Source organism: Petromyzon marinus, chromosome 16 (genome assembly GCF_048934315.1).
Source record: "Petromyzon marinus isolate PM22_M1 ecotype Great Lakes invasive population chromosome 16, UKy_Petmar_22M1.pri1.0, whole genome shotgun sequence".
NCBI classification, from domain to species: domain Eukaryota; kingdom Metazoa; phylum Chordata; class Hyperoartia; order Petromyzontiformes; family Petromyzontidae; genus Petromyzon; species Petromyzon marinus.
This window is the reverse complement of record NC_133682.1, coordinates 4853546-4879423: the sequence shown is the minus strand read 5'-3', so window position 1 is coordinate 4879423 and position 25878 is coordinate 4853546. Positions and strand designations below refer to the sequence as shown.

At 45.2% G+C, this 25878-nt stretch overlaps 1 protein-coding gene across 5 annotated transcripts in view; it reads right to left on the bottom strand.

Moving 5' to 3' along the window:
- Positions 1 to 11437: 11437 nt before the first annotated feature.
- NR3C2 (nuclear receptor subfamily 3 group C member 2) overlaps positions 11438 to 25878 on the bottom strand; it is an 84390-nt gene continuing 69949 nt past the window's right edge. For all 5 annotated transcript variants that reach the window (XM_032955475.2, XM_076067429.1, XM_032955479.2 and 2 more), the window contains exons 9-10: positions 20539 to 20696; positions 11438 to 15672 (exon numbers count right to left, since the gene is read on the bottom strand). In XM_032955475.2, the coding sequence (XP_032811366.2) occupies positions 15517 to 15672; positions 20539 to 20696 (314 nt within the window). In that variant the 3' untranslated portion in view covers positions 11438 to 15516. The remainder of the gene's footprint in view (positions 15673 to 20538; positions 20697 to 25878) is intronic.

Below are 25878 nucleotides of genomic sequence, written 5' to 3'. Positions count from 1 at the left end.
TCGCAAGTTTCGCCGAAAATTATTGAGGAGCGTTGAAAAGGGGCGTGCGATCGACGGAAAGGAATCTGCGAGGAGTCAGTCGAAGAGACCGGTTCAGGAATTCATAAATAACGGGGGATGTAGGGGGGTGGACGAGGTCACCGCTGCTGTTGTTTTTATAGCAAGGGAAGTCGGGGGGTGGGTGGGGAGGGGGCAGGGAGTGGAAATGGGCAGCACAACGAGCAACGAGAGACAAAGCGAACGACGGAGTAAAGACCGTGAGGAGGAGGAGGGGGCAGAGATGCAGCAGAGGGAACACTGCGGGAAGAGATGGCGGTCGGGCGGACGTCACGGAGTCCGTGCGCCACCCCAGCGCAGGAGCAGCTCGGGGCAAGGAAGGAATGGAAGAGAATGAAAGAGGCCTCAGCAGTTCTCCTGCTGTGTTTGTCTCACCTGATGACGATTGCTTGTATGGCGATCAGAAACGTCACGTGATCTATTAATTTTGTACGTACGTGACTTTACCGAAAGAACCAGAGTGTTTGTTTAAATTTCGATTTAAAGCTTTCGTGACTGCAGGGATTCATCTTCTTGGTTCTTTTGGTAAAGTCACGTAGAAGGGAAATAATAAAATTATAAAAATTAAACAATAAAATATGATTCTCACGACGTTTCGGCCACAACACAAGTAGCCTTCCTCAGCTTAGCAGCGTCTTTTAAGCTGGGTGGGAGGAGCAGAGCGCCTTGACAAAGGAGTTTACATATCAGAATAATTTGGCATTGAAGTAGCTGTGTTAATGTGATAGATTAGCAGGATGTTAAAGTCAGAAATTAGCATGTAACTGGGAGATTAGCATGATGTTAGTGAGGGATTAGCATGAAAAAAAAGAAACCGACACTTTTTTCGACATAGAATTGTAATGTATAATGACTTATTGTTAGTAGCTCGGCTGATTGGAGAGTATATTGAGTTTATTGATATTGATGTAGTTTACATTTTAGTTTATCAGTTTACTATATGGTATTCATTATATAGTGTAGTGTATACCCAGTTACTTTATGTTAATAGCTCAGCTTATTGAAGAATATATTGAGTACATTGATTATATTGATGTATTTTATGTTTAGTTCTTTCACATCGGTTTATTGTATGATAGTTGGGTAGTTGCAGTTATTTAGCGTAAATATACTAAATGATTCTGTTGATATGTAAACTCTGACTTTAACATAGCTACTTCCGTGACCAGTTACATGCTAATCCCTCACACTAACATCATGCTAATCTCCCAGTTACATGCTAATTTCTGACTTTAACATCCTGCTAATCTATCACATTAACACAGCCACTTCAATGCTAAATTCTTCTGCTGATATGTAAACTCCTTTGTCAAGGCGCTCTGCTCCTCCCACCCAGCTTAAAAGACGCTGCAAAGCTTAGCAGTGTTCATTAGAGCGCTGTCTTTTCAACAGTTCTGTATCTTCACCTGAGGACGGCTTCTTGTGTTGTGGCCGAAACGTCGTGAGAATTGTATAATGTTAAATTTAATTATTTTACTATTTCCCTTCTACGTGACTTTACCGAAAGAACCAAGAAGATGTTTGTGTTTAGTTTGTTGTCCTCTCGCACCTCTGATTAGCGCGGTTGGCTACGTACGGTGCAAAAGAAGTTCAACATACATACACACATTAACTCATTTGTGAAACAAACAGAAAATGTGCCCGGTTTGGTGTTATTGTTATCATATATATAAAAATCTAAAGTATGTCTCGAGTCCAGGTACGCATGAGCGTACCTCGTGCCCACATATCGGGGGGGAGGGGGCATCCCCCAGGCAGGTCGATGCTCCATCGATGACGCTGGGATGATGTCCCCGGGGTCCTGTAACCAACTCCATCGCGATGCCACGGAGAACTTTCCCGGAGGTGGCGACACCCCCACGGTGACAGCACGGTGAGGGGCGGGGGAGGGTCGGGGCCTGCCACAACTCTGTCTCCTGTGCCCCCCTCCCCAGGCAGAGAAGATTGTGGGTTTGGTGATTTAAACACCACGAATGAGCACAATTCCATTCAACGTCGCCGCGTAAATAAAAAAAAACTAAATATATATGCAACGAGCCTGCTGCCATTCCAAGGTAATACAATGTCATCGTGGACTGGTTTACACTTCCTGGGTCTCGTCGGGAAAGGAGCTAAACAAATGCTGCCGTGTTCCCAGAGGTTATTGGCAAAAGTACTCGTCCCGTTTAACGAAAAAAAAAGCAATCCCCGTGAGTTGCGTACGGATTTTGAAAAAAATATATACGGCGCTTTGAGATGCCGTGGCATTTACGCGCACGACGAATGCAGCCCCTTTATAGTTTATTCTCATTCCTGTCTCCGCAATAGCTTATCTGGCGTTATTAAGTACGAAAACTGCAAAGGTCACATGCGCATCTATATTCATGGAGCCACGGTGGCTAGGAGATGTTAACCACCTCGTCTGGTGTACAGGAGGTCGTGGGTTCGATCCCGACCCTGACGCCTGCTGCTGTATATTTGGAGTTTGCGTGTCTCTCTCTCTCTCATCATCATCACGATGGCTAGGAGATGTTAACCACCTCGTCTGGTGTACAGGAGGTCGTGGGTTCGATCCCGACCCTCACGCCTGCTGCTGTATATTTGGAGTTTGCGTGTCTCTCTCTCTCTCATCATCATCACGATGGCTAGGAGATGTTAACCACCTCGTCTGGTGTACAGGAGGTCGTGGGTTTAACACGTAGGCTTTCGCTACCAATATTATTCATAATAAAGGTTTTTGGGTTGGATCGCGTTATTTATAAATGTGTCGTAACCCTCCACCACCCGACACGGCCAATCAGCAAAAAAGTGTCACGTTGACAAAAGACAATTAGTTCACTACTTTAGCCCACCGGTGTGTTGAAGAGTGAATCCACAACATTTACAGTTTGGTACACACTTTTTTGCTGATTGGCCATGTCGGGTGGTGGAGGGTTACGAAACATTTATAAATAACGCGATCTAACCCAAAAACCTTTATTATGAGGAGGTCGTGGGTTCGATCCCGACCCTCACGCCTGCTGCTGCTGTATATTTGGAGTTTGCGTGTCTCTCTCTCCCCGTGGTCGCGTGGAGATTTCTCCGGGTTCCTCCGGTTTTCCCCTCCACATTTATAATCAACATCACGCGTTCACAGTAGTTGGGCTGCTTTAAATTTTCACGTGATAAACCACTTCGTTGAGCTTTCATATGTGATAGGTCGCTTCTGGGGGGTGGAAAAAAAAGCTATATAGCTCAGTGGGCCTTAACTGGTAAAATATATATTTTTAAAATGTGTGTTCATAGATAAGTAGAGCGGCGCAGCTGCAAAACCCAGAGAGGGCAATGCCCCAGGTTCAAGGAGCCTCTCTCGGCCTGTCAGCACGACGCCTCGACCGACACCCACGGCGTTGCGAAAGGGCCGATCGACGCCGAGGAACGAGCCGCATTTCCACGGCGACGCTCTCTGCTCCGCCGTTCGCTTGCCATCGCATTCTAGACCAGGCTGGGGGTGGGGTCGGCAACCTGCGGCTGCTTAGCCCGCATGTGGCACTTTTTTTGTTTAAGGGACTGCTTCGCCGTCTCGTATTCGCCCACATTTCAAGATTGCGGATCTTGAAATTTTTCCGCACCGCACATAGCCAACCGTGCTCATGGCAGGTAATCCAAATCGTGCAATTCGCGGGTAATTTTAACAAGTAGGAGGCTTTCGCGACCAATAGTATTAATAATAAAGGTTTTTGGGTTAGATCGCGTAAGTATAAATGCGATTACATCGCCAGATGATGCCGAATGTAATTACCAGCGAAACGTCGTACCCAAATTGAAAATGTAACCCAAAAACCTTTATTATGCGGGTGTATAGTTTGTTAACATGAGCATCCTTGGGTCAGTACCGGTTACATTGTGTGTGTGTGTGTTTTAGCTGTGGGAGAAAACCCAGAGAAAAACCCATGCAGAACAGGGGGGGGGGGACATACAAACTCCAAACACACCATTGAGCCCAAGGCGTGGGAATTGTTGCGCTGACCCAAACGGACGGAGCCACCTGCCCCATGGCCGTGGTGAAGAGGCCCACACACACACACTACGGGGCCGACGGACGCGCCACGTCGCTCGGCGGGATCCATCCGGAGTGCTCGTGGCCCTCGTGGCCCTCGTGAGGTGCCGCCCTCTGAGCGAGCGCTACAGTCGGCGCGACACAAAGCAACGTGGATCACGACGAGAAAAGGAACCCTCGCACGCGCAGCAACCCGTTCTGTTTGCGGGGCGAGATGGTGAACTAAACAAGCCGGAGTGATGTCCCTCTTTCATCGTGCTCTTTTACACAGCCCCTCCCTCTCCCCCAGCGTAATTCTTGATAATGGATAACAACTTGGATGGGAGCCGTAATGAGGGCAGCTGATGGGGTTCGAGCATCGTAAGTCGCCATTAATGTGGCCCTGTGTCCATCAATCTTTTTGTCGTTTCTCTCTTGCCCCGTTCTTCACGATGTTTCCGCTCCGCGTGTGACGGTTGTTTATTTTATTCGTTTGCAATATTTTCATCAAGCCGATTTAATATCTTGGTTACAATGATTATCTGATCATTTATTGTTGGCAAACGTGATTTTTTTCATGATTTTTTGGCATCTTAACTTGCACTAATATTATTACCAGCGTTTATATTTAAATTTTATTCATAGAGAAAAAACACTTTTGTCCGCATTTGCCCATGAATGACAGAGGCATGGCATTTTTTCCATGGACATTTTTGCATCTTAAATTTTCATCTTGTAATATTGTTTTTACTTAAGAGCCTGAACAGATTCACTATTTAGATTTTTTTTGCCAAAAACATTTTCAATAATTTCTCAGCAGTTTTTTGTTGTTGTTTCATTTTATCGAGATAATCTATTTTTACATAGAATGCAATTTCAGTTAGTATTTCCATTGTATGTCGACACTTTATCAACAAATGAGGTAATACATTTTTCTCTTGCAAATCTCAAGCCAGCAATTGGCGTGACGCCGTCTCGTTCATGGCTGGTGGGGAGATGTCTGGTCGAAGCATTTTGGATCATCTGGAATTTGCAAGCGAGGGGGTTCAGTCACGTTTACAAGAGAATTTAGGATGTATTTTTTTTCATACTACATTTTCTGTTATTGCTAATAATTTTAATTTGTAGTCGGTTAAATCGCAGGTATTTTTTTCCCCAGACACAAGAAACATGGCAGTGAGTCTCCCATACATACTTTGTCCATGTGCATTACTTTCGTATTGTAATAATGTACATCACATCTTGACACCTGATGAAGATCGCTTTGCGTTGTGATCGAAACGTCGTGATTGTTTTTTTGTTTTAATATAATTTTCTTGTATTTCTACACACGTGACTTTACCGAAAAAAACAACGAGTAATTTTATGCAGTCACGAAACCCTTAATACTTTATTAATTATTTTACACTTGAAGTATGCAGATGCGAAATATATTTTTCCCTTTTAATAAAAGCAGGTGATAAAATGTTCCTCCTATCTTTTGCCAAAACTAATTTAGGGTTAGAATAGTTTGCCATTTTTATTTAAATAAAAAAACGAAATCTTAAGATTTAAAGTTTCAATTGATATTTTAACATTTTAGCACGTACACATTTAACATTTTAAAGTATTTATCAGAACATGATTTCAATAGGTTTTCAAACACTTTTAGTAACAATGATAGTTGTTTTATGACATGGATTATAAATGACGTTTTGTTAAAAAAAATGCAAACAATTCTAGGATGTGAAATGTACCGTGTGATCATTTGCGTCGTGACAAATGGCCAACGATTGGCCACACTTTAAACCTCAAACGTGTACAACATTTGGAGACAAATTTCTGCCTCACTTTGGGGGGAAAATCCAGCATAAAAGATCTGTCATACATAATTTGTAAAAAATGCGGCTAAAAGCGTTTCGTGTTTTTCTTGACGTTCAGCATGCACATTTTTTTTTCAAAGAGAATGAGTTTTTGGCCCATTTGTGCAAAAAAGTTACCAACTCGAACCAACACTTTTCGACATTGCGTGGGGCAAGACAAGACAAAGATCCCGCCTATAGCCTTCACAGACCGTAGGGGCAAGTGTTGTTAGCGAACACCTATGAAGGCCGGCACGGCACACGAGGCAATAGGTGGCGAGCACAACGCCTTTGTCTCCCTGGTGGCGATGTTTACACACCGCACCAGGTACTCATTTGAGGCTGAGTCGACCTATGGGCCCCACCCACCTCCCTTCAACCAACACACTGCCCAGCGTGGTGAAGTATGGTCAAAGACCCCCATGACATACACCACGGTGCACCACAAACAAACGGGATTTGTGAAACCCAGTTTTGATTTACGCCCAATTTGGATAGCTCATTCGGCCGCATTACTGGAGGGTCCTGAATTTCCTGGAGCCCAGTGGCTCCGAGACATAATTATGACGCTTTCATTGAAGTCATTATTATATTGTATTTAATTGGACAATTTAATGAAAGGCAGATTAATTTCGGGTTTTTCGCGAGATACTGTAGCTCTCAAGAGAATTGACATCAGCAATATGACGGATCACGAAGGCACCTACTTTTGCCAATGCTGTAGAGCTGTGATTTGTTGACGATGTACGGCAGCTGATGGAACGGCATTAACATTCAAGGCCGGGGAGGGTTTAACCCGAATGCTGTAATTTAATGCTCAAAATTGACCAGACTGCCGTTGACTCTTAAACAATTACTCTTTTATCTGTTGAAATAAAAACACGTTTTATTGACCCTCCAAAGTCTCAGAAACCAGACATTGCAGTTCCGCATGGCTGCGAGTTGTGGTCAAAAGTGGAACGAAGGCACTGCAATTACTTCTCCATCAAAAATGATAGGAAAGTGACTCAACATTTCTGTATTCTATGCAGCGTGGTTAGCAAGTCTCAGGAAGAATATCCTCACACGTGCCAAGGGGCACGTGGCTGCGGGAAATTAATCTCGGAAACAACCAGACGGTGACGTCATCACGGCGCTCGTGCCAGGTTAGGTGCACCTTGATGCTTGCTGCTGGCAGATCACGGGACGGACCCAGGTGCCATGGGTCGACTGACGACTGGCACATGCAACACCCGTGCTCCCCACTGTGCCAAGCTGCTCGAGTTTATCAGCCCGGCAACCCCCCCCCCCTCATTGTTGTGAGCGTCGCTCCTCTGCCCTCCTCTGTTGTCGGGAGGGCGACGACGTCGAAACTGCCCAGTCGCGTCCTTCGCGAGCCTCCTCCACAGAGGCCGACCCCTGGCACCGCTGGTACCGGTCATCTGCAAGTGTGAATCAGTCCATCTCTTCTCCAGCCCGTGCCGCGCCCATTGAGCCCCCCTCGATCCCGCCCAACAGAATGTGCTTGGTCATGCGGTGGCTGGGCATGCGGAGGGAGGGGGGCGAGGCACGCGGGACACATGACGCAGCCAATGCAGCCTCGCCTGCCGGAACCCACTGGGTTCGACCAAATACCACGCTGAAAATACTTTAAGCTTCTACTTATTCTGGAGGCCGCAGGGAGAAAGGTGTTCATGACAAATTCTGGCCAAACTCCATTTGGCAGAGCCAGGAGACTGTACGGAACCCCAACCCCCCCCCCCCCCTATTTATTTTAAACATAAATAATCCACTGCCGTTGACAACATGGAATATAGAAAACATAGAATATAGAAAACAAAGATCCCCTGTACCTCGGGGTGTCTTTGGCGTGTGACGGGGAGCGGCAGCGGGAGATCGGGAGCCGAGTTCTCGAACGAAGCTCGCGGTTTGTAGGTCCATCGACGCACCCACCGTCACCTATGATGCCCATGAGCTTTGGGTAATGGGCGAAAGGATGAGATCGGCGGGTACAAGGGGCCGAAGTGAGGTTTACCCGCATGGTTGCCGGGCCTCATCGCTCTCCGTGATCGGGTTGAGGAGCTCGGGAATCCGGGAGAGCCTCGAGGACGAGCCGCTGCTGCTCCTACGGATCGAGAGGAGCCGGTTGGGGTGGTTCGGGCACCCGGTAAGGATGGGGCCCCCCGGTGGACTCCCCCTGGAACTCTACCGGGCAGCAACGTCCCACTGGGCGAAGAAACCGGGACCGGCCCAGGACACTCTGGCGGGACTCTATCGCTCGGCTGGCCTGTGTATGGTAACGTGTAGTGGGTAGTAATGTAGTGTATGATGTAGTGTATAGTAACGTGTAGTGGATAGTAATGTAGTGTATGATGTAGTGTATGGTAACGTGTAGTGGGTAGTAATGTAGTGTATGATGTAGTGTATAGTAACGTGTAGTGGATAGTAATGTAGTGTATGATGTAGTGTATAGTAACGTGTAGTGGATAGTAATGTAGTGTATGATGTAGTGTATAGTTACGTGTAGTGGATAGTAATGTAGTGTATAATGTAGTGTATAGTTATGTGTAGTGGACAGTAATGTAGTATATGATGTAGTGTATAGTAACGTGCAGTGGATAGTAATGTAGTGTATAGTAATGTGTAGTGGATAGTAATGTAGTGTATGATGTAGTGTATAGTAATGTGTAGTGGACAGTAATGTAGTATATGCTGTAGTGTATAGTAACGTGTAGTGGATAGTAATGTAGTGTATGATGTAGTGTATAGTACGTGTAGTGGATAGTAATGTAGTGTATGATGTAGTGTATAGTAACGTGTAGTGTATAGTAATGTAGTCTATGATGTAGTGTATAGTAATGTGTAGTGGATAGTAATGTAGTGTATTTAGTGTATAGTAACGTGTAGTGGATAGTAATGCAGTGTATGATGTAGTGTATAGTAACGTGTAGTGGATAGTAATGTCGTGTATGCTGTAGTGTATAGTAACGTGTAGTGGATAGTAATGTAGTGTATGATGTAGTGTATAGTAACGTGTAGTGGATAGTAATGTAGTGTATGATGTAGTGTATAGTAACGTGTAGTGGATAGTAATGCAGTCTATGATGTAGTTTATAGTAACGTGTAGTGGATAGTAATGCAATGTAGTGTATAGTAAGATGTAGTGGATAGTGATGTAGTGTATGATGTAGTGTACAGTAATGCAGTGCTAAAATCCGTCGCTAGGGAGTGGGAGGTGTGGACCGCCACGACGCAACACGCTGCCGCCGCGACCCTCACCAGGACAAGCGGACACAAGAAGAATCCCCGCACAGCCCGTGACAGACTCATTGGCGCGTTTTGTTTACGTGGCAAACCTTACTGGCTGTGTCGGGTGGTGGAGGGTTACGACACATTTATACACACCAGGTAATGGGTGGCCAACACCATGCCCGGCCGCCTTTGTCTCCCCATTGGCGATTTGTTTTTTTACACCGCACCAGGTACTCATTTGAGGCCGAGTCGACCCAGGGGAGGTCCAGGACCGGTTCAGATAAAATCGTCACCGGTGTTGGCCGTGGGCAGGCGTCGAACTCGGGTTCGCTGGGTTGGTAGCGCAGCGCCGCATAATCGCATGTCTGAAGTCTCGACGTGCGTACACCACCCGCGGATACAGAGGGCCCGCGGATACAGAGGGCCCGCGGATACAGAGGGCCCGCGGATATAGAGGGCCCGCGGATACAGAGGACCCGTGGATACAGAGGGCCCGCAGATACGGTCACGCGAGTTGGCCAACAACACTCCTGGCTGCCATCGTCACTTTTTTTTTACACACCGAGGACACCCGTCCAGTAGAACTCGCGTTTCTTCAAGCGTCTGTCCCCAAGACCTATGGCCAGGCTCCACACGAGCCGAGTTACCTTGGGGGGTTCGGGGGGGCCTAGATAGCTCTGACAGCAGTGGCCCAAGGGGGGGGGGGAGGGCAACAATCTGAGAAACGTCTCGATGGCAATCTTCCCAGCTCTGGTTTGCCAAACCGTAGCAGCAGTTTCTGAAACTCATCTTTGGTATGCGTGGTTTTTTCTTCTGAGTGTGTAAACATAGTGGGCATGGCAGGTGCCCTGGTTTAGATTTCCAACAACGGTTGACATCAGCGGCGAGAAACATTGAAATCGGTCTTGAATCCCACCCCAACCACTTAGACCAATTGATGCGGACCACCGTGAAGTATCGTTATAAACAAGCCCCCCCCCCCCCGTCACTGATACGGTGTGGGGAGGGCCAGGTCAGAATCTGGCATTGGTCTGCGATTTAAATGCAATTGTCACGTGAATATTAGGCTTGAGAATGTAGGTCGCTCCACAGAATTGAAGCCTTTGTGGTCTCGGCTAGGGTTTAACACATTAAAAACCGAGATTTTGTTTTATCTCTCTCTCCTCTTTAAAACTGCCGCCTTTATTTCCAACGGTGTCACGCTGCTCCTCGTTGCTCCGCACGACTTTGCAACCGGTCGTGTCTCGATCCCCAGCTGCCTTCCATGTGGAGACTTTTTACCCTCACGCAATTTGATGCAAATCGACCAAATTATTTCGTCTCCCCTCGCCGCCCCCCCCACCCCCCAGTGTTTTCAAACGACTTAATTCATCAAAGGAATCAAAACGAAGGTCGCGGATAACACTTAAGAGGTGGTGGTGTGCATTTTGAAATGAAATGTTACGGCTGAGTTTCCCTTTGTAGTTAAGGAATAAATCACCAGGTGCACCTGCCTACCAGTTTTTACGTCGAATACAAGAGCTGGCGCAGAGCAAACGAGTTCGCACCAGCACGGATCAAGGTGGCATTCACCTACCCCCCTAAGCCACTGATGCAGTCACAAACGTGGGTCGGGTGGCGGGGCTTGCCAAGTCGAGGTGAGGGTGGCTGACACGCTCCGGGAGCCACGGGCAAATCGTATTTACTGCATTGCAGTATTTGGTGAGCGGTGTGGCTGAAAGGTGTCTTCTGCGCCAATAGGCTTGGAAGTGGAACGCACTCGAATGTCTGACATTGAGGGGAGGGGGGGAGGGGAGGATGGTGCAAACAAATCTCAATAAACACTCGCGAGTCAAGCGACAGATAATTGAATTCATTTTTCTTGTGCGTTGTGTGAGAGCCGAGACAGTCAACGCACAGTGTTGGTCACGTCTTTCTGCCACGAGACTCTCTTTTTTCCTCCACGCACACAAGACCACATATATGTATACCCTCGACTCCGTCCAGAGAACACAATTTAATGTTTTGGGATATTCCCCCCCCCCCCAAAATGTGGGGCGCCGAAGTAAACCAAAGACACCATCTTGGGGAGAAAGAAAAAAAATCCACATTATGTATTAACACGAGTTGATTACAAAGTGTGCTCAGCGTGCTTTTGTGCACTGCTTAACAGCAGGAAGTGATCGTTCTTATTAATGGCAAGTGAACAACTGCTGATTGACAACAACAACACACAACGCTGATGAATGACGGCACGACTGCATACCAACGTTTGACGCTATGCACAGCATGTGTCTTATAATATGTGAAATAAGCACAAACCAACGTCAAATAAAGAATAACAGGTTTTTATCACTAATAGTTTGTATACAGAGCAGATGCAAACAAAAAAAGCCTACAGGAATTAGCCTTGTGATTAGCAGGAGCACGTCAAGTCCGATTACCATGTCGCCCAACTTCAGACTATCGTTGCCAGCCTGAATTATGAGACCATCAGAAATAAAAACGTACTTTTGGAAATTAAGGGTCATTAAGTACTTGACATGAAAATAGTAAAACTTAACATCTTAGCAAGTGCTTTTTTTTTACGTACATAATCACAGCAAAAATATGACATCTTTTTCATCTGTTATCCCAATATGCAAGGCACCACCGTATATAATCGATTCATTTAGTTAGTCCATTTTTTTCCTCAAAAAATTAGAAGCATGCTTAGGCCAAAAGAAGCATCCACTGTACAATATTTGTAAAAATGTAAAACCTTAAAATGTGTACCAGTGGTTACCGAAAACGGCTCTTTTTTTAACAGCCATACCTTTGATGGGGCAACCACGGCCACACAGATTCCACGGTGACCCCCCCCCCCCATCCTATCGCTCAGAGGTGGGGGGGGGGGCATGGCCACCACCGCCACTTCAACCCCCTCCGCCCCCAGCAACTCGCACTCTGCAACCCACTCACGCCAGACCCTTCGCCACGCCAGACCCTTCACCACCCCAAACTCCTGGTTCGGCACTCCCCACATCTCTCTGTGACTGTTAACCATTTGACCCTCTCTCCCCCCCCCCGCTACCCCGCCCCCTCCTCACGTCAACAAAGCTGCCAGTCACGTCGTCTCGCATTCATCTCTATAGCCTTGAAAGATACAATCGATGTTTGACATACTCATAATGCTGCACACTCTTTTCCTCTCCTCTCTCCTTTATATACAATCAGATCCAAGAAGAAAACATTGCATGTGAAATTACGGGCATGCAATATTTGTACATTTACTTCACATACCCTTCCGTGTTCGACCAACTCACGTCCTACAGAACACTAACCACCCCCCCCCCCCGCCCCCGGAGAAGGGGGGCTACGTTACTCATTGTGCATCTGTAAATTAAAATTTTACATACAAAAAAAAATGGCAGTTACCCAAACAAAATAAAACCACCTTGCCACCAATAATTATGAGTATATTAAACATACAAAAGGAGGATCTTCAACATTTGGTACGTAATTGGCGAGGGGGTCCTTTATTGCCCGCCGCTGAGTAACAGGGTGCCGTTAAGTGTGAAGTGATGCAGCAAAGACCGCGCCGATCCATGTTCTCCATTGCGTACGTGCATTCTGTGTAATACCTAGCAAGATGGCCAAATATATATTAAATATAAAACTCTATACCATATATATTCTTTATTTATTTTTTTAAACAAATAACATGTTTTAAACATTCTATTAATATGATTGTCGTCTGTTAGTATTTTGGAGTTAATTCTCTTATAAATTACAAACTTTTTTTTTGGACAACACTTTAATTTAATGACCAAACAGAATAAAACGTTTTTTGTTTTGAAAAAAAAAAAGAGAGAAACATCACGAGAGAGAGAGAAAAAAAAAGAGAAATCAGTGAACCAACACCTAAAGGGAGATTGCTCAGGTATCGCGATCTCGCCAAGTACGCACAAACAACAACAGCAGCAGGTGCCCGCTCCATCTTTCACGATGCAAGGCACCCTTCCCCAAAAAACCCTCTCTCTTTTAAGCTCAAGCGTGCTGCCCTCCCCCATTGCCCAGCTGCACAAACAAGAATTTTGCTAAAGTAGTGCTCCACAATCATTAAATACAAAAAAAAAATCCCAAAGAGATTTCTTCAGCCGCTCTTCCCGCACGCTAGCAAGTGAAGTGCCTTGTTCCCCCCCTCCCCTTCCGCACGAAAGAATCGAAAATAAAAATCACAAATGATATAACGATGATGAACGCGACTTACGTTTTATGTTTTTAGTTTTCTGCACCCGCAAAGCCATGGAGATGAAAGGATTATATGTTAAGCCACTGAAGCTCACCTGCTCTACTAGTAAGATGTTATGAATGCAGGAGGGACTCGTAACTGTACTTAGTGTCGCTATTATAGCATTGTGACCGAACTGTTATAATAAAAAAAAATGTACACACCATCTTCACTTTTCACTCAGGATAATGATTACTAGGGGGCTAACCATCCATCACAAGCCGACAAAAGCAGAGTCCTACAGTTTGCCATAGTTACAACATGCAACATTGTAAAAGTGGATCCAGTACCTCGCCGTGACTTGCCATATTGTTTGCCTATGCCCTCACAATCATCCGCTGCCTTTCAGCTATATTCCAGTCCCACGCCCAAAAGCACCCATAAGTCCGCCGCCACGGCCGTGAATGATGTGAGCGTGTCGCGCACCTCACCGCCACCTTACTCTACTTCTACTTCTGACCGATGGATGACGATGTGTGTAAATCTAAAAAAAAAAATTATAATTACCGAGGCAAGCCATTAAACAAAAGAAAAAATTCCTGTGAAATTCACAAGCAAGCGCTATTATTGTGTCCAGTGTTCTACCAAGAGTAAAGACAACCTATTCTTTCTGACCATCTTGCAATGTATTTCTTTAGTGTTTGGCTGACTTTGACAAATCGATAGCCCGAACAATGACTTTTCAAAGTGCTCAACGACAAATTATCTTGCGGTTCCTTTACAATACCACTAACTACAGGTGACACGATGTAAAAATGTTACACGGCTTTGCCAATAAAACAAATAAACTGACAAAAAAAACCTGTGAGATTTCCCCATGTCATGTTAATTATATAATGTAACCGGAATTTTATATTTTACATTTCAATTCCAGAATTTCAAACCACCACTTGGAGAGAATGACCTCGCCAAGTATGTCGTTTTCTCATTAGACCTTTGAAAATCAAACATTTGTGATGGCTCATGATGCACATCTGTGCAATCTTAAACAAAAATACTAAGTCGATTAAAATGTGGACCTCTAGTATCACTCGTCTCCAGCAAGAAGGGCGAACGTTGCCACTGTAGCACTGCGCTTAGCCAATCACTAATTACCGCGTGGTGCTTCAATGTAGCACGCCGCTCTTCATTGGAACTGCATAAAATTTCACATCATATCAGCCATATAGACGACCAATTGCCCAAGGTAAGGGGGGGGGGGCTCTCTTTTTCATCGGGTAACTCTGAATTAAACAGAGGTACATTATGACAAATGGCTTGTTGTTTATCTTTGCAGGGATGCCTCTTTTTGTTTTTTAAGCATTCCGAGCCGCGGCTGTAAAGTGTGCGGATGCTTGGCACTACCGCTACCAGCTGTTTCGCGATGAACAGAAGTTCTTGCTTAGGAAGTGGCCTAGGCCAAAGCAAGAGAGCTTTGTAGGCAAATTCCACAATCCAAGTAGCCAATGAAAAGTGTATACATCTGAAAATACGTTTGAGGCATGTATATTAATAACAAACAAAATTAAAGATTAGTTTTGGTTGACGATTAAAGATAATTAATTTAACTAGGCCAAGTCTAAAAAAGATAGCATGAATAGTCTCTTGTGGGTTTAAACAGTTGGATTTTGCTCTTAAAAAGGGCCGGGAGCTAAACATACAAACCGTGTCTCTTGAAAGGGACAAGGCAGTATTATAAAGTTCTGCAGGACGATCAACACTATTCTGAATTCTTTGAAAAATTAACAGATAGAATGTAAGCATGTGCCCTTGTTGCTGAAACATGTATGGTGCAGACTGAAGGTGCTTTATATTCCGGTGTTCACAAAACCCTTACTGCAGACGTTGCTTCTGAAAATGCTCAAGTTCATTCAGAATTAATTTTGAGCTTGGGTCACAGGATACATCTGAAGCTCAAGGATAATTGCAACATGGGGACGGCTTTCTATTGGAAACTATGGCCAGACAGCAGGCCTCAATATCTCCAAAACAAGATGACATGCACCGATAATTCAATGGGGCTGTAATATTTCTCGAAGTGCACGTTCTGACTGGTTACAAAGAGCCACTGGGGGGCCCAAGCCAAAACTGACACCTTTTTTTCCTCCCCCCCCCCCCACCCGACAATCAAGCACTTTCGCCAGCCACAGAGGGGTGACTCATTTCTTGTGGAAGTGGAGTGCCCGGGCTTCTCCGGCCATGATGCGAGGCAGCTGCGCACTGATGATCTCGGCCATCATGTCAGGAAACTCCACACTCCACACCTGCGTCTGCGTGAAGGTTGCGAAGCAGAACTCCAGGAGCTTGCTCACGAGCTGCAGCGACCCATCACAGGAGACACAGTCACACGGCGCGAGTCAACAGGAGGTGTTCCCTCCGAGTGATGATGTGGTGCGAGATCGGAGTTGTGAAGTTCTGCGCGAGATTATTAATCATCATCAAAACTCATTTCTTTAGAACTACTTCGTGTGTCCACAGTTTGTTGTCCTTCCCCTGCACCTCCCAATTAGCAACGGTTGGCTACGTATGGCGCAAAAAATGTTCAACAGACATGCGTACATACAAAGCAAACCGCACGGGGCATGCGACATCTATCGCACAACTTGCACAACCAGGGCCACACAGAGCACAGCAAGGCAGACAACCGATACATCACACAGATTCCCCCACTATAGCCTGAAGTGACTATTGGGGGGGCAAGTGCTGTTCACCACCAACTACGGAGGCTGGCATGGCGCATGAAGGGGGTGGCGTTGTCACAACAATGCTCAGCTGCATGTCTTCCCAATGTTAATATTTACAAACCACACCAGGTAATCATTTAAGAATGAGTCTGCCCGGTGGAGGTCTAGGACCAATTCTGATGTCACTTGCCACCGACGGCTGGTAATCAAACTAAAGGTCAGCCGGTATCCGGGTTTATAATACGGTGCTCCAACCACTACGTATCTGTCCCACACATCACGCACGCACGCTCACCCATGCACGCGCACTCACCCGCGTCTGTAAATGGGGCACAGCCCATGAAAATATTCGTGGACATCTGCAATCTACTATGCGAGGCTCCTCAGGGCAAAAAAAAAACATATTCCTAGCCATCATCCGAGTGCCAGAGGATCCTGTGGGATGGCAATAACCTGCTGGGTCACTGTGACATGCTGGCAGCAGCAGCAGCAGCAGCCCAGATTGTGCCTTTGCCGAATGCTTAACCATTTGAAAGCGAGAAGCCAGGCATACGTCACACAATGACCGCCGAATGTGTGAATACTAATCAACCCAAGGAATACAGCAGCTGTAATTATACGCAAGGTTGTGTCCATCAATCTCCCGTTAATCCCTTTGTCTCAACTAATATGTAACCCAAGATTGTCCTCTGTGCCATGAGTAGTTTCCTCATTTGTATTCCTGTCCATTCGCTGTATACATTCTTTGTAAAATTAACCGTGGCATTTCGATATTGAATTTATGTTTAATCTACATTTTTCCAATGCTCTCATACTTTTTAATTTTGATGAAACGATATTTCATACATATATCTAATGGTCAATAGTAATGCATTATTGTGGCTTCCATGACTTTCAAGAGTTAACCCTGTACGTGTCTTTTTAATGAAACCAATAAAGCAAACATATTTTAACCTTCTATTATTTAGAACTCATATGTTGATCGCGGTTGGCTAAAATTAATTCCGGAACCATTTTAGGGATCCATGCGTAATACTTGTGCGCTTATTTTAAAAGATGACTAATTAAAATGACGTACTGTCAAGTTATCCAAAAGCAAAACAAAACAAGCACTCGGATTATATTACAACGGCTACAAATTTAAATCACCGCTGTGACCAGAATTAACTGTGAACATGTTTAACCATTTAATAAATGCAATAGCTGCTTGGTGCTATATTTTATGTGAATAGCTACAGAAAATACAAATTCCAACATGCAGATGTCATCTGTAAAATAGTAGCAGTCACACGATCATCCAGGACTCCAATTACAAACTAAAGGTTTTACTGTAGAACATACATGGCATTTTTTGGTAAGCCTACAATATACGCAACACTAGCTTACATAACAATAATGTAAATTAAGTTAAGTAACCTTAGTCTAACGTGACCTGTAATAAACATAACTTTCAGTGTGCCTGCCATTAGCTGTCAGTTCACAAATGATAATTTACAGATACATGCTTACTTAGGTTGGCAGTTCACTACACTTTGGAAGAGGCCACTGTGTTTTCTTTGGGTTGCAGTAACTCCGAAGAGGCCACTGGGTTTCCAATCAAAACTCACAGGCTTAGTGTACCCTGCAGCAGTCTGTCTGATACCGATTCAAACCCTCAGCTATCTCTCCTGGATTTCGAAAAAACGCCAGGCGTAACAGCTGTATAACATTTTCATTTGCCGCACAACGAAAATGTATAAAAATGCAAATTTTTCACGAATGGAAATTAAAATTCAATTTTAGTCACTGATAAGGTTTAGTAACCGTGCATACTGATAAGATGTGCCTGAATTTGTATCCGTATTATTACCCAGTGAAAGAAATGTGTTATGTTTATGAACATTTAAGATCGTTATAATGAGCAGGGTTTTATTTTATTTATTACAAATAATTGTCTGCCAGCTTTGAATTAGTTCAATATAATGAGAGCTACAAATACAATCCTGTTGACGGTACATTTACTAGGTTCCCAATTAGACCCAGAAGAATATATATTAATTGAACAAAGTGGAGTACGTGTCACGCATGGATGCCAGATAACACAAAGCTGCACAGGCCCTCAATTGAACCCATAAGAACTGTGGCGACTAATGATGTTATGTTAGTAATGTATATGCCCTCTCGCTTAAACAAGTAGTTTGACTCAACTACAGGCACTGCATGGCACCTTATACAACTGCCACATTAATCATGTAATCAGTGTAACGCATGGACTGGAATAACTCCACATTCAGAAGGTTTAAAAATATTTCAATCTGTATTAAGGTATGGTGTGTACAGATAACGAGGTTCTGCACTCATTTATCTTGGAAATTATCAGAGTATGTGAATATTGGTCGCATAATTTACAGGGAAATAGATTACCATTTCAGTTGACATGGTAATGATAAGCTTGATCTGGAGCATCATTAGAAATACACGTGCAGTATACTGCATGTACGTTCAGCTGAGCTTATGAAAATAAGCTTAGATCGAGGGGATGTGAATATAAGAAAGTTTATACAATTATGATCCCCACCGCCACCTCAGACCCCATGTGCAGAACACAGCAATGATGCCATGTGTGCAGAGCCGTCCCTGGGCTACGGCGAATCGGGGCGACTGCCCAGGGCCCTGCCTTTTGGGGGCTCCTCGCGCATCGACGTCACAATGCCAGACGTAATGCCTCTGGGTTAAGTTTGAAGGTGTGGGGGTGGAGCCCACACGATGGGATTTTTTACAGGACCCCGCACCCCGTTATGGACGGGCCCTGCATTTTTTTTTTACATAAGCCTTGGCCAGCATTTTATATTGAAAAACAAATTTCGCCACAAAGGATGGCACCGGGAAAGATATGCCAAGTGCTATTAAATTAAAACGAAAATAAAGTTTATGCAATTTATAATGTAATGCTTATACGGGTGACACTGTGGTTAAAATACTCCGCTGTGAACCCGGCGACCTGTGTGCGATTCCCCAAACCATGGCTGACATCAGTGGCAGGTGACATCTGTAGTATTCCCGGCCCGCCTTTGCTGGCAGAAGGGTTTTCAGTTGTCAGTTTATTTTGGTATAGCCCTGTGAGCCATTCGGCTCTTGAATCGGGTGCAACCACAACAAACAAAAAAACTAAAACACGAACAGAAAACATCTTAAAGTGACTGTGACTGTGCAAACAGAAAATTCATGAAAAAACCAGTAATAAATTCCTGAAAAAAGCACCGCACAACAATGCTGTGTGCAAAAAATCCCAGTGGGATGCAAGTCAAACAACAACCACAAGAAAACTTAGATTAAGGCCATCAGTCTAACTCGTACTACAACAAAACAAACATGGCCAAACCAAAAAACTTTTCGAAATGACCAAAAAATAAAGCCATAATTGCAACGTAACAGTGATCATTGGGACTGTGACCGAATTTTTTACCATAAACTACATAAATAAAATGCAAACCCTAGAGTATCAAATTTTTCAATGCACCTTCAAGATCAGCACGCTAAATCAAAATACAGATAATACTTTGCAGCGTCATCCGGAGCGAAACATTTTATTTTATTTTACGCCAATGAATAGCAGTGGCAGCTAGGGCCAATGGAGGAAGCTACAGTAGACAACTCTTGCACTCCAACTCTTGCACTCTGACCAGACATCTTGGAGTACCCACAACTTTATCCCTCACCGCCGCTAAATGCTGATTGTGGTGCGCCCGTTTAAACTACCGGGCAGACAGTGTTTCGTGGTGGGGAGGGGGAATCTAAGAAATGTAATAGGCTGTTAGTGTTCCCATTACTATTGATACAAATTTATTTCTTGGTACAGTTTGCAGTTTCGCATGTCATGCAAACAAGAGGTAAACCATATAATATTCTTCCTTACGATGATCTAAATGAGCCCGACTAATAAAACTCACTCGGCAATTAACTCGACCGATCCGGTTAAACCACTGAACTCGGAAATGTATAGTTTGTTGTGAAATTCAGAATAACCACACCTGAACGATGTCACACGAGAAAAGAGCAGAAGCGTTCATTACTTGTGTCATAAAGAGTGGCATTCAATTGAGCCCAAGGAGACACCGTGTCCAATCACGAGTGTGGAAAATCCAGTGTCCGTATGCACACACAAAGACAACAATCCCCCATATAGCCTGTAACAGACTGTTGGGGCAAGTGCTTTTAGCAAGCACCTATGAAGGCTGGCACAGCACATGAGGGGGTGGGGGTGGCCAGCACCACCCCTGGCCGCCTTTGTCTCCCTAGTGGCGATGTTTATACACCATATCAGGTTCTCATTTGAGGAAGAGTCGACCTAGGGGAGGGCCCAGGACCGGTTCAGAAAATCGTCACCGGTGTTGCCGTGAGCGGGAATAGAACGTCGGGTCGCCAGATTCGTAGCGCAGCGCGCCGACTGCCGCACTACCGCTCCCCATCGCACACACAAGCACGCGCACACACACACACACAAACAGCCGTACGTACATCCTGCATGCAGTCCAGCAGCTTGGTGAGCTGGTAGAAGCGCTGCCAACACTGCACGGCATTCTTCTCCGTCCGCGCGATGGTCCGGTTCAATTCCCGGATGTAGCTGATCCGCATTTCCTCGAAGCAGCCCTGGCTCTTCAGACCCTCTTGTGGGACTGCAGACGTCACACCACACATGAAGATAGAGATAAAGATACCCCCTGTATAACCATGCAGACTGTTGGCGCAACTTCTGTTAGCGAACACCTGGTTAAGGCAGATAAGGCACACGAAGTGGGTTAGTGTGGCCGTAACCACGCCTGGCTGCCTTTATCTTCCCAGTGCTGATATTTACACACTGCACAAGGTACTCACTTAAGGCTGAGTTTACCTAGGAGACAGCCAGAACTGGTTCTGATAATCACCACTGATGTTAGCCATGGCCGGATATTTAATTGGAGCCTCCGGGTTGGTATTGCAATGCACGAACCACTACGCTACCATTCCCCACACCACAAACACACGTGTTCATATTCCTCTGCTACCCCTTACAGTCTGGAACGCCCTTCCCTTAGCCAACCGTGTTGTTGACTGCCTCCCCCTGTCAAGTCCAGGCTCAAGACATCCTTTGACCAACTCTTCTCCACGTGAAAAAAACATTCCCACTGTTTCTAGAAAATGTCTTGATATGCTGTGATCATATTTAGATATCAAATATTGTATTATTGTGAGCGCACACAAAAAATACATGTACGGAAGCATGACACCAACCTTAGAAACAAAACCTCACAATGGCATAGGGTGATTATTATCCAGCCAGAACACATAATTACTTATTTTCATGCCGACAGGCTGAAGAATGTATTACAATATCCCTGGAAATGTAATATTTTTTTTGCCAAAGCTCTTTCACCATACAGGGTCTTTACAGAACATTTCATTGGACGAATATAGTTGGCAACAGCTCATGGATAGCTCCTTGTTTGAAAGGTGAAGGGCAATTTGAGAGCAAAAAGCAAATAAGCACATGGAGAGCTTGGCTTATAGCTACGTCCACATTTCAAAAACGTCGTTAAACATTTCAAATCGACCATATTGTAATATTTGCCAATAAAAAAGATAAAATCCGAATTATTTATTTACTAATTTAATCACGTGCGGCTTTTAAAAGACGAAAAAGTGCAACGGTGTTCAAATGCACAGACAACAAGACAACCATCGCTCTGCAGGCACATCGTTTGCTTAATTTGCCGTGCAGCACGTGGCTGCACGGCAAATTACGCCATTCACAAAGACCTGGGCCTTGCAAAAGGTGTCACGGCAGCGTTCTTCATTGCAAGGCCCGCGGGCCACTGGCAGCCCCTGGTGGCCTTTTGTGCAGCCCCTGACGTGCCCCCCCCCCCGACAATGCACAACCATCATCACCGTCGTGCTGTCAAACCCCAAAAGTTTCAAATGTGCAGTGGCCCTCTCGCAACTGATGATGTGTTATCAGCAGAAGTGCCCCCACCCCCCTCTGAAAATTCAATGGGTGAGAGAAGCGTGCAGGCATTGCAGCGTTTTACGCTGTGCCCACAGTGTTTATCTTGACGCCTAACAGAGGGTGGAGATGGTGGCGTTGGGGTTAGAACCAGGAAACCATGGACTGTGACTCAAGCTCTATTGCCAGACCACGAGGCTAGCCGCAATGTATAGGCACTTACGTAATTTTTAACGGTTCAAAAACACATTTTAACACGAGCAATCACACAACAAAGTATAAATTAAAACAATGAAAGCAGTGGAAAACAGAAGAATGTTTAGGCCATATTATTCGCTTGGAATTCCACGGTCATGAATATTGCAGTTGCTGAAAATCAGCTTCTGTTTTGAATGGACAGAGTAGTAGCAAAGTTAGGAATGACATAAAATACTGCACCGCTACTCTAAATATATAAGCAGACGTTTTAAAAGAACGCAATAATTTTCGATGCACATGATCCACGGAACTCGCACAGCCACATGCTGCATAGCAATTTTGATTAAATAACGTAGCCACATCGGCCAGCGCCGTAGCATACAACAAGTTGCTTGAAAACATTGGTAAACCCCATGCTCACCCCCCCCCCACCACCTCCGCCTATGACCGGAAGCGCTCAGTCAACCCTTTTCCTGTTTTCACTGGAAACAGGGTAATAAAATCTGAAAAAAACATGTCGCAATCCACAGACTCAAGCTGCACCATAGGACTAAAAAAAAAGTTTTCAAATGTAGGTCACCGCCTAAGCCAAGATATTTTGCATCTGGGTTTAAAAGGACTCAATACCCTGCCTTGTGAATGGCCCAAGAATGCTACCAAAATAAATGATACAAAACTAAAAAAAATTACATTTATCAAGTCGATCCATTCAGTGTCCATGAATGAGAAGGTATAAATGAGTAAGAAGGAAAACAAAGGCCGCAGTGTATTGGCACTTGCAGTTTGGTGGTGGTGGTGGTGGCGGCTATGCACGCCTGTAATCCAGCGCTGTGGAGGCGAGAGGCTTCGTAAATCACACTAACGTGGAATGACGTGAAACTCCCTTACCATGGGCATCGAGGTGCCAAACCCTGGTTCGTCAGAAGGCAGTACAGAAAGTAGACTAATCACCCATCTGTACGGAGATGGAGTGTTGCCCCCTCGGTTCCCTCCCACACATAAAAACGATCGTAAAATGGCTGAAAACTTCTTAAAACGAAAACTCTAAACAGGACCTTCGATCTAGGGACTCGGTGTGACTTTCCTGAATTTGAGTGATTAATTTATTTTATTAATATCACCTCATGAGTGCGGCCGTTTACTGCTAAATGTGCAATTCCTACCTTGAAATGTCCCCACAAAGGGTTGCGTGTAAAATTTGCAAATCAAAGCCATCGCAAGGAGGCCTACACACAGACTACTCTGTTAAAGGCGAAGGTTCATCCCCGCTATTTCTTTCCTTGCACCACTGCTGACAGAAAGCCCCCCCCCCCCCCCCCCCGACGGACGAAAGAGAGCTAAGGCAAGTCCATAAAGAGGGTATTTTAGACCTACTCTTCCAAAGTGGTCATACGTCTTGGAAGAGATTGCAGTACCCGCAACTTCACCCCGCCGCACACGGCCTCCCGATCAACCAACTGCACCCGCTTTATACGACTGAATTTGACATGCGGTGGGATCTAACAAACCTTGCCCAAGATTTAAACTGCGGAGCGTGGAGAGCGAAGCAAATTGGCGACCTCTGAACAGCAAGTCGACTGCGCTCACCGTTACACTACGTCACGGGTCCTGCAAAATCCGACCACGGTGCTCGCCATGCTCCATTGGTTTCCAGTTGTCGAACGCATACATTGCAAGGTCGCACTCATCGAACATAATGTGCTTTCCATAAATTAATCACAACACCTTGCTGATCTCGTCAAGGAGCATAAATCATCACGCGGACTCCGGTCATCATCCTCGCAGCAGCTTTTAGCTGGCCATCGAACAAAGATGGTCACTGCATCGCGCGCTTGCAGGTGTGCTTCGGCAGCCGTCTGGAAATGCCCTTCCTTCCTATATATTAGGAAGCCACTGGAGCGAAGCACTTTTAAATCCTCTAGATTGAAAACTAATTTCTTTAGAACGTCTTTTTATATTTAGTTTGTTGTCCTTTAACTGCACCTCTGATTAGCACGGTTGGTTACGTACAGTACAAAATGAAGTTCAACATCCATGTATAAATGCAGCAGCATCCTTGACTACTCTGGACCAGTGACAAAATCTAGAGGTAGCACGCCTCCCTCGCACGCTTTATCTTCCACACTATGGCCTCATAAAGACCTGGGCCCAAGGACAGTTATCACGATAGCATCTCGGTCTAGATGGGCCTATCCACACCCAGTTTGACACTCTCCCAAGGTTGGTGTTGCCCTTGACTTAAGAAACCATGCATTGCATAATAAAAACAACCAAACCAAATAAAAATAATGACTAAAAAATTATTCCCAGGCATTATAGCATTGAAATCGCATATTTAGGATGAGAAGTCGGTACCTGGGCCAGCATTACAAATCAACAATGAGAAAAAACGGTGAGCTGTCACAATCTAGTTTCATTATTGAAACAACAACAACCATAATAACATATACTGCATTGTGATTCATGTAAGACACTCCACCAAATCCTATTAAGAGCCCTCATGTTTGAGCAAAACAGAGCACTTAATAGTTGTTATCCTTGTGTAGACATGGTGCAGATGCACAATTCTTAGAAGCCCGATACATCAAATATATCTCACAAATGATTATATAACAAATGTGAATGGCTTTACATGGAAATCTAAACTCAATATCATTCATGACATCAGACCGGAAGAGAGACATCGGCCACGTGAGGTGCCAAAGAGAGAACGTGCAAAAAAGAGGGCCACCCGTTCCACACCAACGATGCGCAATGAATCCCCAAGGGGTGAAAAAGCCGAACACGTTGGCAGGAGCCCTGCGTTCTCCAAACAGGCCACACAGAAGGGAAGTCTACACAGTCCCGGGGAATTGTTTCCAACGGGCAAGCGAGCAGCCGCAAATCGACGACACGCCGGCTCCACGGTTCCGTCCACGTGTGCGCGCTTCCTCGCGCTGCAACCGTTCGAAGCGCCACTGATTTCAGGGGCCAGATGCAGCGGCGACGCACCACTTTCAAAAGAATGAAAGGAATTTTTCTTCCTCCAAAAAAGTAGGTCACGGAACATGCACCGAAAAGCATATGCATTTTTTGAACAAATAAATAAATACACCCCCCCCCCCCCCTTGTGGAATCACCAGCCTAATCAATAACCTTCATATGCTGAAAACAAAACCTGGACACAGCCTATTGCCACCCTCCCCACTTTAACTTTCCAAGGATCAACCACAAGCTTAGGTAATGTGCCATTACTATGGGGGGTGGGGTGGTTTTCTTCTTCACCATTCACAATATCGGAGGCGCCGATATCTCGACGGTGTGTGGTTGGTGATTACGCCATTGGGCGTGGGCAGGCCTCTCGCAATTCACTCCTTAAGCGTCTGCCCTCCTCCACGCGGACAGCCTACAAGAAGTAAAACTAGTTTTGCGTCTATTCGAACTGTAGGGAAGACTGGGGGTTTAGGCAGCGTTTGTTAACATTCAGCCGGGGGTGGTGGCTGCCAAACCCTCCATTGGGCCCTTACTAGGAACAACAGTACGAAATAAGTTACATAAGGGAGATGCTTGCCAAAGTCATGTGCCTCCTGGCCCACTCCCAGACCCCACTGTACACAGAAACATTGCTGGCCAACGACGCAGAAGTTTGCGCGGATGCGCAGCGACTTGCTGCACGGCTCCTACGCCCAAAGGGAATGATT